At 40.7% G+C, this 12625-nt stretch overlaps 1 protein-coding gene across 2 annotated transcripts in view; it reads left to right on the top strand.

Annotated features, from left to right (window-relative positions):
- LOC147101677 (neuronal calcium sensor 1) overlaps positions 1-12625 on the top strand; it is a 113355-nt gene that overhangs the window by 29557 nt on the left and 71173 nt on the right. For both annotated transcript variants that reach the window (XM_085965463.1, XM_085965464.1), the window contains one exon: positions 209-233. In XM_085965463.1, the coding sequence (XP_085821589.1) occupies positions 209-233 (25 nt within the window). The remainder of the gene's footprint in view (positions 1-208; positions 234-12625) is intronic.

The following is a 12625-nucleotide window of genomic DNA, read 5'->3' as shown; positions in this document are numbered from 1 at the left end:
ACCCCAAACAAAATAACTGCGGCTAACGACTAAATCAGCAACAATACATCGTGGTTTGAAATGTGACCTTTCTCTTGTAGTTAAAAGTGACAGTGTGACAAATATACTTGAACAGTATGATGGAAATATTCCTTGTCATATAAATATATAAAAATAAATAATGTATGGTCTATTTGGTAAATCTGGTAACTTTTTTTTTCTTTTGCAGTTACGGAGAAAGAAGTGCAACAGTGGTGAGTGCAGTGTTTCTCATCTTTTTAAAAAGGGAAAAAACATTTATTGTCAAATGTCTAAGTCTGATCAGAATGCCTCCCTGGTGTGGTTACTCTCTTCTAGATTGGGAAGATCCCAGGTTTTATAACTTGATTGTGCTCAGCTATTTGATCTCGGCCAGTGTGATGGTAGGAAGACTTTGAATGCCAGTGCTGGATTAGGGATGGGGAAAAATCAGCCCGTGTTCCTACTACCGAAAACTGTCGACTGAGTCCTGAGTGTTTGGTTGAGAAGGAACAGAGTTGAACTCTGTTCTGATGACCTCTGTGGGTGACACTCACTTTCCAGCTAGAATGGCTACTTGAGTGAGGTACCAGAGGGTGTATCTCATTAAATACATTTGGACTGTCTCAACCCAGTTCCCAGTGGACATGGGTCCACTCCATGCTATTTAATTGTACAGTTTTTGTCAATAAGTTGTCAGTCTCACTCATTGGTAGGAAAAGTTCACATTGGTGAGCAAAGGATGCTGTTCTTCAATTGGAGTTGTGGTATATTTTTCAGGTACTGTGTTGCATCTGATGTTACTGGGTACCCAACAGGGAAAATTGCCCCCAAAACTAACATCTTTCGCCATTGATGAGCACAAAATAGGTTAGAAATGCATCCAGAGCCTTTTATAGCTGACTGGTTCTTTGATGTCAGTAGCTCATGTTTTGACACCACTGTTCATTTCCTGATTCTGTGCTTACTCTCGTACTCAAGATAACAGTTCAGTTTTTATAATAATGCTTCTTCAAGATTATTAACCTAAGGATAGCAGTGGCAAGTTATCTTTGACAGGATGTCCAAACTACAAGTGGTGCCATTGGCATTGCTGGGCTTCCACTTGAACTAATGAATGATCGAAGGTTGTATTCAGTTGGACTGGTGAGCACGGTTAGCCCAGCTGCTCTCTGATACAAATACTCCATGATCTAGTCAGCACTATGGCAAGTGAGCAGCTCTGGGAGATTTGCCAGTGTGCAGACTCAAGGGGAGAAAGTAACTGGGAAATGGGATAGGGATAGAGCAGAGGACAAGTACTGGAGAAGGCTTGGGAGAAAAGAATCCAGGTTGGCCATTGCTGCCCCAAGAAACATTTGTGTTTGTATAATGAGGTGGGGACAGGGTTAATGTTTGAGAGCAGTGGAGTCAACATTCCCTTTAAACGATTCATTTAGCAAAGTCCTTCTGATGGGGAAAAAAAACATGTTGTGGGTCGGGCTGAGATGAAACCAGTGTATAAACTGAAGGACGATTGATGGATGTGGATGAGGACATTTAGGTTAATATTTTAGAAGATTAATGCAGGAATAATCAGGTTTAATTAAATCTACCTCCAGTTGACATATTTCAAACTGTTCACCCATTACATTGTTATTGTTCAGTGGAGTGGCACAACTGTACTTACTGACTTTTAAGCATGGAAGTGACACTTTCATTATCTGTCTAATAGCTAATGCCTTGTGTCGGGAAGAGTTGTTCTCTTTGTTTAAAAAAAAAAAAAAAAAAAAACTCCCTTCAGTTATAGCCATTTTGTCAGATTTTCTAAATCTTTGATCAGGTTTCTTTTTGTTTTTCTTTGTACTCATTCTTGATTTCAGAGCACAGTTTAATATTTTTGGAGTCAATTTTTTTGGACAAGGCTTTTAGTTGGTTCATGTTTTCTGGTCGGAACAATGTGTTTGTTGGTGCTTCCAAAATTGAAATAAATGCCAGCATTGGGTTTCAAATTCTTCACATCCTGTTGGATGTTCTCGGCAATAGATCAGAAGTGCTTGCAGAGGGTTCCCCCCCAATGGTTTAATTGATTGAGCCAAGCGAGTAGCTTCAGCCATGTAGACGAGGAAACTCCCATGTCCGACCCACTGTGCGAAGTAAGCTGATCTTGGGCAGCATGGTCGTTGGGAAAATACAATTAGCTTCAATGATTATATGGAGAAGAATACCAGGCGAGGTTTCTGTTGCTTGTTATCCAGTGGTCCATGCTTGGAAGTATGTGTGTGGATATTGGGTGGCTGTGATGCCCTCTATGATCCTTATCACTTTTGTCTTCTGAACTGTTGCAAATAAAATGGAATAGTCTCGAATTGTGCTGTTTCACTAGAAAGAGCCCTTTTAGTATTGCAGTGTGTGTCATCACATCATCAAAACCAGCGATCTGATTATCTTCAAGGAAAAACCAAGTGCAAAAAAATTTGTTCGAGCATAACAGCACAGCGTGTTAACTGGCATAACTGCAGAATACTTCACCTTCAGGAAGATTAAAAAACTGTTGGTGGGAGAGAAATTGTGGACTGACATGAAGTTGAAAAGTGACACTTTTTTATTGTAGGGACCTGTTTGTTGGTTACATTTAATGTGTGGAGAGGAAGGAGAGAAAATGAATTTAGCACTCGAAGGGATCATTAAAAACCATAACAACCAGAGACAGAATGACCTGAAATGTGCTTTCCTTTGTCTCTTTTAATTGCAATTGCGCAGTATTGAGGTGTTGAATGAGGAATGAAGTGCTTGGCACTAGTTTAGTGACAGCAACAAATAGAAAATTCAACATAATGTGCTTGAAAGATTTTCATTATTGTGGTTTTGTAATTAATTTCATTTTACCCGAAATGCACAGTGACATGTTGGGTAGAAAGACCTGTTTCATTGTGAGTGCATTGACATTAAGAGCCTACTCTTGACCCTCGGGCAGAAATTATGAACAAATGAAGGGTGATAATTGTAATTCCCAGTCAGAGATTGTGCTGATTTTCAACCTTTTACCATTGCAACCAGCTGTTCGACACACATGTTTTAGGAAGTTCTTATTTTTTTCTGTGAGCGTCACCCCGACTTAGAGTTGATTGTGTTGGTTTGGTTCAGAAAGATCTGCAAAGGAAGAGCTGGCTCTGTACTAAAGGACTCTTTTCAAAAAGAATGACTTTGTTGCATAACTGTCAAATCAGATTCGTGGTTAACAATTGCCAGCAACCCTCCATGCCACACTGCCAGTCTACACATCTTCAGTTTTGTATAGGCTAAAGTAAAGATTTTTCAGTAAGTCTTGCATCTGTGCACACTTTCTCTCAACTTTTTCCATTTTAAATTTCTATGTCCCTGTGTATAGTGGACACGGCCCCTGTAAACTAGTCATGCTGTAATGATGCCCTCCTGCTAGATGCTTCAGCACTTCCATTGGCGTGAGGGTATAATTACAGCATGAAAAGGTTACATAAACAGTTTTCATTGTAAATTCCTACTTACACATTTATAATGAAAATACATTTTTATTTTTTTATTTTTTTAAAAAGGTCAGAATCTATGAATTTAAAATGGGGATGAAATTATGGCGCTGCACCGGGTTCCAGTTATCCCCTGCCCTGTAAATACGTGCTTCGTCTGAAGATTACACTTTGCCTTGACTCCCCAAATGCAATACCATGGTAGATTGACTAGTATAACATAACTTTACTGGAAGGTCTTCACTAGCTTGCAGCCCGCTGCTCGAGAGCCATGCTTAGGCAACCCTGCAGCACTTGCTTAGGTTTTGTGTAGTATAAGCACCTTGTGTGGATGTTCTCATTGTGACTGCAAATATCTGCTCTCTCCACCCGGTAGTCATTGGTAAAATGGTATCTTTAAACGTATAATTCCCCTCCTTTTTCTGCCCCTTTTCTCCTTTTCCTTCCTGCTCTTCTCCTGAAGGCATTGACTGGGGTATAATTTCACAGATACCAGACATCGTTTGGTAACTCACCCATTCTTCACGTGAACTTGGGCAGCAGATGGTGTGCCATTCAACCATGGGAGTAACACGGCTGACCCCAGTCCTGCAGTTACTCAGTGTCCAGACCAACCTGCCAGCAGAGATTGAGAGATAGTGATTAAGCATGAAGTTTCCGATTCCTGACCCAAAAAGCACTTTATTGTTTCTATATATACCTGAATTCAAGAAAAATAAAAACAGGAAATCAGCAGACCTATTTTTAAATATTCAGTACTGGCCAAGCTGTGATGCCATGTTAGATAACTGGGTCCGTTTGTTGGGGTGGGGTTTGACGGAAAGCAGCAAAAGATACCAAGACTCTGATGAGAAAGTGGAGGGTTGCCAGGGCACTGGGCCAATTGTCCTCCCCACCCAATAAAAAAAATACAATCCTCTGTGGGTGGCACTTCAGTTACATTACTGGCTGCATGCTTCATAAATAAATCCAGGTGGCTAATGTGATGTCTCAAATGTGGAGATATGAAAAATATCTCTACATTTTAATCACTGTCACTGCATGAGTGGAATAAATTCTACTTAGTTTCTTGCACCTCTGGTATCATGGAGAAAATTCAGTTTTAAAATATATTAGCATTAATGTGTCTTCTGGGTAATTTAGTTCACTGATCTTGAGAAGCAACATAATCGTATCTCAGAATTCAAGTTAGTTGGATGATTTTGATCTACAAATGCTGATTTGAGTCAGCTACTTACTGAAAGGGAGTTGGTTTTGTTGATAAAGATCCCAGACAGGGATACCCGCTTCCAGGGAATTGAAGGACTTCTTTGCAAAGGCCTGCAGTGGATCTATTCACATTATGAAGGTCATCATCAAAGATGGTGAGTTTTGCCGCGACCAAATATTGAACTGTAATTAAAGATGAGAATGTGTGTATTCCTTTATTGGAAAAAAACCTGCACAGCTGCTATTATAGATTGGGTGCTATATAGAGAGATTGGGATGTTGTATATGAAGTACAATAAGCAGACTAAGCTCATGTTGAAGTTAAAAGTTACTGTGTAGGTCTTTGAGTCAAGTTTTATGCAACTTTAATGTATTTTTGACTGAGTTGGATCCATTTAAAAAGCAACTTTTTAAGCAGTTAAATGTAATTTTAAAAAATGCTCCCCTCATTTATTGCTTGCCAGAGACGTCCATTACTCTCACCTAAACTCAGGTTATCGATAGCTTTTCACACTCCTTCTGACTGGTTACTTTCTGGCATTGTATCTGTCAGTTTTCTCTCCCCAATGCACACCCCATAAGTATCAGCTATGAAATAAGTGTGTGATCCTTCATTCCAAATTTGATGAAATGCTGATTACCGTAGAAGTTGTTGACTAATAGGACTAGTTAGGAGATTGTTTTTTTACCTCTGGGATCTGTATTCGTATCTAGTACAGATGAACGTCATAGAATCTTACAGTACAGAAGGAGGCCATTCGGCCCTTGGTGCCTGTGCTGGGGTGCTTAGTCCCACATCTCTGCCTTTTTGTCCATAACCCTGTAAGTTCCTCATCCTGAAGTACCTGCTCAACGCCCTTTTAAAAGTATTTATGGTATCAGCTTCCACCACCTGTTCAGGTAGTGCATTCCAGATCCCGACAACTCCTCTGAGTGAAAAACATTCTCATCATCTCCCCTCTTGATCTTTTTCCAATGATTTTGATTCCATGACCTCGAGTTATTGACCCGCTCACCAGAGGGAATATTTTTTCCCTATTTACTCTATCAAAATCTCTCCATCTTGAAAACCTCCACTAGGTCACCTCTTAACCTTCACTGTTCCAAGGAGAACAGTCGTAACCTTTCCAACCTCCCCTCACCCCTGGTAACATCCTGGTAAACTTCCTCTGTACCCTTTCTGAGGCCTTTACATCTTTCCTGTAGTGATGTCCACAATACTCCAGCTGAGGCCTAACCAGTGATTTATAAAGTTCCAGCAATAATCTCTTGGGTTTTATATTCTATGCCTCTATTATAAACCCAAGTAACCCATCTGCTTTTTTAACCACCTGATCAACTTGCCCTGCCACCCTTAAGGATTTGTGTATATGGACACCAAGGTCTTCTCTGCTCATCTACACTTTTCAAAATCGTGCCATTTATATTCTATTGTCCTCCCAAAGTGCATCACTTCACACTTCTCCGCATTGACCTCCATCTGCCATGTTTCTGTCCATTTCACCATCCTGCCTGTCATCCTGAAGCCTATAACTAGCCTCATCATGATCTTCTACTTTGACAAGTTTCGTATCATCTGCAAATTTTATAAAGCTCCCTGCACCCGAGACTAGGTCGTTCATAAAAATTGCAAAGAGTAATGGACCCAAAACTGACCCTTGGGGAACACCACTGCAAATCACTTCCCAGTCTGAAAAACGTCCATCCCCCACCACCCTTTGCTTCCTGTCACTGAGCCAATTTTGTATCCATACCGCCACTTTCCCCTTAATAATTTTTCTTATTAAGCCTCCTGTGTGGCACTTTGTCGAATGCCTTCTGGAAGTCCATATATACAACATCTACTGCACTACCTTGATCAATCTTTTCTGTTAACTCATCAAAGAATTCAATCAAGTTAGTCAGACATGATTTACCGTGAACAAATCCATGCTGGCTCTCCTTGATTAACCCATGCCTTTCTAAATGGAAGTTTATTTTGTCCCTAATAATGGTTTCCAATAACTTCCACCACCACCAATGATATGTTCATCTTTGATAACTTCAATATAGATAGGCACCACGTGGTACATATTTGGTAGGAAGAATAAGGAGCCCAAATACTGCTTGGAAAATAAGTGTCTAAATGGGGTAGAGGAGCAGAGGGATGTCGGGGTACAGATACACAAAATCACTAAAAGTAGCGACGCAGGCCATAAAAAAGGCAAACAAAGCACTGGGGTTCATTTTCAGAGGGATAGAATTGAAAAGCAGAGAAGTTATGTTAAACGAATAGAACCTTGGTTAGACCACACTTGGAGTACTGCGAACAGTTCTGGTCTCGATTATAAAAAAGGATATAGAAGCATTGGATAAAGTGCAAAAACAATTTAATAGATTGATACCAGAAGAGGATTTTAAGATCATGAAAGGGTTTGATAGGGTAAATGTAGAGAAGATGTTTCCACTTGTGGGGGAAACCAGAACTATTGGCCATAAATATCAGATAGTCACTAATAAATCCAATAAGGAATTCAGGAGAAACTTCTTCACCCAGAGAGTGGTTAGAATGTGAAACTCGCTACCACAGGGAGTACTTGAGGTGACTGGCATAGATGCATTTTAGGGGAAGCTAGATAAACATGAGGGAGAAAGGAATAGAAGGATCTGCTGCTGGGGTTAGATGAAGATTGGTGGGAGTAGGCTCGTGTGGAGCATAAACACCAGCATGGACCTGTTGGACCAAATGGCCTGTCCCTGTGCTGTAAATACTATGTAACTATGGGGAAGGTGGAAGACTTGTAACAAAAATGATGGGGTGAAAGTCTGGGCTATTTTTATCTAAATGCTGTAAAAGCCACTTAACTCAGATGCAGATAAGCAGGATGCCTACTTTATAACGATGAGCTAAGCTAAAAATTGATTTTCCGGAATGCGTTTGTTTGGAGTAACCTGCTAGTTTAACAGGACATTCAAATTCATTTTGGGTAGATAACTGCTACAAGGCTGGTGGAGAAGTGGAGTCTCATAGATGACCATTCTGTTCCTATGTGCCCCTAGCTCGCTGATCTCTCTAGCCTACTCACATTTCAATCAGTTGTTCTAATAGGCTGAGGAGATCACTTAATTAAGGAATGAATCGGTTTCCACCAAGATGCCCTGATTAAATTGTTGCCCCTTTTACATTTTTCATGGGTCTACACTAGATATTACCTTGTGTTTGATGCCATCTGTCATTCCGGTAAGTAGCCCTTGCTTCCCCTATCATCTGGAAACTACTGTTGTTGCCAAGTAATGGTGTGACCTGGGGATTGTAATATGGACCCCATTGATCATGCATATGCTGTCATGTGTATTCTCCTGTCCTCAAAAGACTGACTGAAAAGCATTACAGTGACACAATAGCAACCAACATAGAAGACGTGAATCAGCAGAATACAGTTTTCACAGTGAAAATAATCTACTTCCAATTGATCATTGTACCATAAAATAATAAAAATGAAACTCTGCCATTACTCTAAATAAAACTTAATTCCGGCTAGCTGTCCCCAAGCTAATCTCCTCTGTTACACAATGCATGTGTTTTTTACGATTGGAAGCCCCTCGGTCTCCTTGACTGGCTCACATTGCTTCTCCAAAGAGTAGTGTCTGATCCCCTTCTCAACTCAGTGCTGAGGGTTGGCCTACCGAGTTATCAATCAAGATTCGCACCTTGAATGAAATGCCACCCTCTTGATGTGGGAACCGATGACACTTGTTCAACCAAACTGGGCATATTCGATGAACACCCGTTCTATCCTGTTGGTCAGCAATACCTGGGACCTTTAGAAACCTCATTGCCTCAAAGCTAATGTAACATACAAAAGTAGATAGTCCATGATGTGCGGGCTATGTGGTCACCCTACATGGGAACCACCCTAATCGATATTCTAAATGATTTGTTTCTTTCTGGGAGTTCACCCCTTGTAAACTGAATATAACTTTTACAGCAATATATCATAACATTTAATTAAAACACAATCCCTTCCTGGCCACATAGGTAAAAGTCCCAAAATGCTACATTGCAGTATTTTTTTTATGCACTTGAAAACGTAGCTCGTATTGTCTTGGTCCAACTCTCAGCACCATATGGAAGTTCTTAGTGGACATTAGCCTCATACAGCCCCCTATGATGTAGGTCTCCTGCTGCAGAGAGCTTTTAATAGTCGGTTAAAAACTGTTCTAGCCAGCATCACATCTCATTGTCACTTTCTTAAATTCCTTTCTGCAGGTCTGCAAACTTGAGAGAGATGCACGCACTCCCCGGTATGATTTTTAGGAAATCTTAAGTCAACGTTTACAATATTAAAACTGTTCGCAAATATAATGGCTGCTTTCCTGTGAAAACTGGTGCCTTTCATAATATAGTTATAGGCTTTGCACACTTGATGGCAGTGTGACACTAGTTTCGAAACACTCTCCCCACACTGCCCACCACCATGTTTTTCAATTTGTTCCCTACTATAGTTTTTGGAAGCGTAGTAGCCGATTGTTTGTTTGTTTTTCCTTTTTTTTCCCCCCCCTGCTGTCTTTTTTCAAGGTCCGTTCCCTGCAATTTTTTTTTTTTTAAAGCCCTGTTCCTTTTTCCCCAACTCTCGTTGCTTTTTTATTTTTGAAGGCCCCTGCCCCATTTGATTTCTTCTTCATGCTGGCTTGTGGCTCCGGCTGGAACCATCCCGCTCCTGTTCTTGAAGCATTAGTCTGTGACCGATTCCCCCCTCTCCCTGAATCACTAGAGGAGAAAGAAAGCTAAGAAAACAGATGAAAGAGAAACGCAAAACAGAACTAAAAAAAAAAGTGAAGAGGAAGGAGCAAGGAGTGAAAAGAAAGAGGTGATGTGTGCCACAGAGTATGTATATATTTGAGAGGCAAATATGAAATGGATAGTGCGTCAAAGTGTGCGCGCCATACAGATAGAGGGAGCGTGAGAGTGATGGCCAGCCATCTGTTGTCATCTACTCTATGTTCATTCGCCACCCCCTCCCCCCCCCCCCCCCCCACCCACCCACCCCCACCCTAGCATGTTGCCGACCTAAATTTACCTGCCATGCCACTTGACCTATTCCCATGGCCTCAGACCTATTCCCATGGCCTCAAACCCACCCCCAGGCATGTTACCAGTCTTCAGGGAGCCCCTAACCTTCTCGCCCCCTCCTCAGTGTTGTCACACTCTGGTATCCCAGCATGTCCGACTCAACATGTGCAATGCCATAGGAAACCTCTTGCGTATTATCTCCATTCTTCTTCTTTCATCCTTCTAGGCTTTTCCTTCCCTATGGAAGGCCAAAGATGTGGTGGTGTGACTGTGTACTGGAAGACCTCAATGAAAGAATGACACTAGGCAGACAGCTGCAGGAGCTGGCAACAGGGACTGAGAGATGGCATAGTCTTGAGGGTCTGTGGCCAGCCTAATCATGACTGCCTGCCTACATTGATGTAAATATAGGAAAGAACTTGTATCGTAATGCTGTATATAAGGTTTTTAACATAATGGGGACAAATCGCTTAAATGTAGGTGTGATCTGCTTTGCATTTTACAGTACTTTATGACTGTCGCATGAAAAATATGGAGTCTAATTGTGCTCAAATGTTTTTGTTTAATTAAAAGCACAGCAGCTTCTGTTATCGATAGAATAGCCATTTTAATCATGTTGAACTTCCTGTAGATGAATTTTCCTGTACTGCAGTCGGGTTTCCATACTATGTCTGGTGTACTGACAATTAATGGCTGGCTGGATTATGGATGCACTGGTCCAAGAACTTAAATTTTTAAACAAAGAACTAAACTAAAAGTGCATTCTCCTTTTAACTAAAGTGTTGCAGCAGTGTTTATTGCTCTCTATTTTTGTATAGATTAGTAGGAGCAGAAAATCAATTTTGGTGCTGTTCTGGTATAAATTTCTGTGTCTTGAAAGGTATAGAAGTGAATTATTCAGGAGCTTCAACGTGAGCTTACACAGATTTGCATCGAATACACAGCACAGAAACTGGCCATTCGGCCCAACTATTCTGTGCTGGTGTTTATACTCCACATGCGTCTCTTCCCATTCCACCTCCCTCATTTCAGCCTTTCAGCATATCTTTCTGTTCCCTTTTCTCTCATGTACTTGTCTAGTTTCCTTTTGAAATCATCGAAGCTATTTGCCTCAACCTCTTCCTGTGGTGGCGAGTTCCACATTTTAATCACTTTCTGAGAAAAGAAATTTCTCCTTATGTCTCTATTAAATTTATGAGTATCTATCTTGTATTTACGGCCCTTAGTTTTGGATTCTTTTGACAGCTACCTTGTCCAACCCATTCATAATTTTAAAGACCTCGATCAGGTCACCTCCAAAGTCTTCTATTTTCTAAAGAATAAAGCCCCAACCTATTCGGTCTTTCCCGATAGCTGTAATCTCAGTTCTGGTACCATCCTTGAAGATGGATTATGGGTGACACTGGCGTCTGTCGCTTTTAACCAACTGCAGTCGCTAGGTTGCAGCACAGTCTGTGTTAGTTACATATGTTTGGTTCTCCAAGATTCTTGGGCAATAAAATGTAAAAATTAAAACCTGCAAAACTATTGAATGCATTAAAATATAACACATCTGCAATAAATTGAGATATAATTATTAGTCATTGATGGGCCAGGGAGATTGTGTTTGTTTCTTTATGACAGATTATTTGTGATGCTACACAGAATGCACAGCACAGAAACAGGCCATTCGATCCAACTAGTCCATGCCGGTGTTTATGCTCCATGTGAGCCTCCTCCCACCCCTCGCCATATAACCCTATCAGCATAACCTTCTATTCCTTTCTTCCTCGTGTTTATCTAGTTTCCCTTTAAATGCATCTGCGCTATTCACCTCAACTACTCCTTGTGGTAGTAAGTTCCACATTTCTAACCACTCTCTGGGTAAACAAGTTGACGTAAGAAAACTACTAGGCACTTGGTCTGAGTATTAAACAAGGCTTTAATCAACTGGTTTTCAACATGGAGATCTAGTTGTGTCCTTCACTAGTTCCTGTTAAAGAATGTCCTGTACAAGCTGGGCCCATGTCTGAGTATTTATACTCTCCCTGGACAGTGCCACCAGCAGGCCGCCCAGTATCATTTCATAAGTCATTTCCACATGAATGACGATTCATGTCACAAGTTTCTCTAGAATTTCCTATTAGTGACTATTTTATATTTATGGTCTCCAATTTTGGTGAATTGAATCAAATGTACCGTTCAAAAGGAACAATAAGAATTAATTAGAAACTAGCCAGTACTGATATAGATGGACTACTGCAGTGAGTGCAGCTGCTGCAGGCTGGGATAGCTTGGCTATGGCTCTGGAGTTCGGTTGAGAAGTTGAATGAACTGATGAGGCTCCATTTTAAAAGCAATATTTAATTCCTCAGATGATTTAGTACCTCACCAATGTCTTTGTATTACATATTTCATTCACTGTTTCTACAAAATAGTATTCTTATAATGGAACTCATTTTGGTATTGTTTTCCCTGATATAATGTGTTCTTTATCAATGATATTTTGGATTCCCCAATGGATCTGGTGATGTGTATTGCCTAATCTAGTTGTTTCAATGGCTTAGTGGATAAATATACTACAGTGCAGTATTAAGCCACAAAGACCACAACGGTCCCAAGTTTGATTCTGTTTTATGCTGGACAGCTGATTTCAATTGAGGTGGCGGTAGGGGATGCTAGAATTGTGCTTTGTTTTGGCTCGGGAGGGGAAAAATTAGCCAGGATTCCTGCTCCTGTCACTGTCCAGTAACTCGCACTGGCAAAGTTGAGTGTTTAGTATCTGAAATTGCCGAGAACCACCACTGGAAACTCATGAGAAAAGGAAGGTCAGTTACAACCAAGACAGTAAAGAATGGAACAGAATTGTACTGCCGTGTTGTTTTCATTGCGCCTCCTCCAA

Source organism: Somniosus microcephalus, chromosome 23 (assembly GCF_052327205.1).
Source record: "Somniosus microcephalus isolate GS21.2 chromosome 23, FLI_Smic_1.0, whole genome shotgun sequence".
Classification (NCBI taxonomy): Eukaryota; Metazoa; Chordata; class Chondrichthyes; order Squaliformes; family Somniosidae; genus Somniosus; species Somniosus microcephalus.
This window is presented reverse-complemented; position numbering and strand designations above follow the sequence as displayed.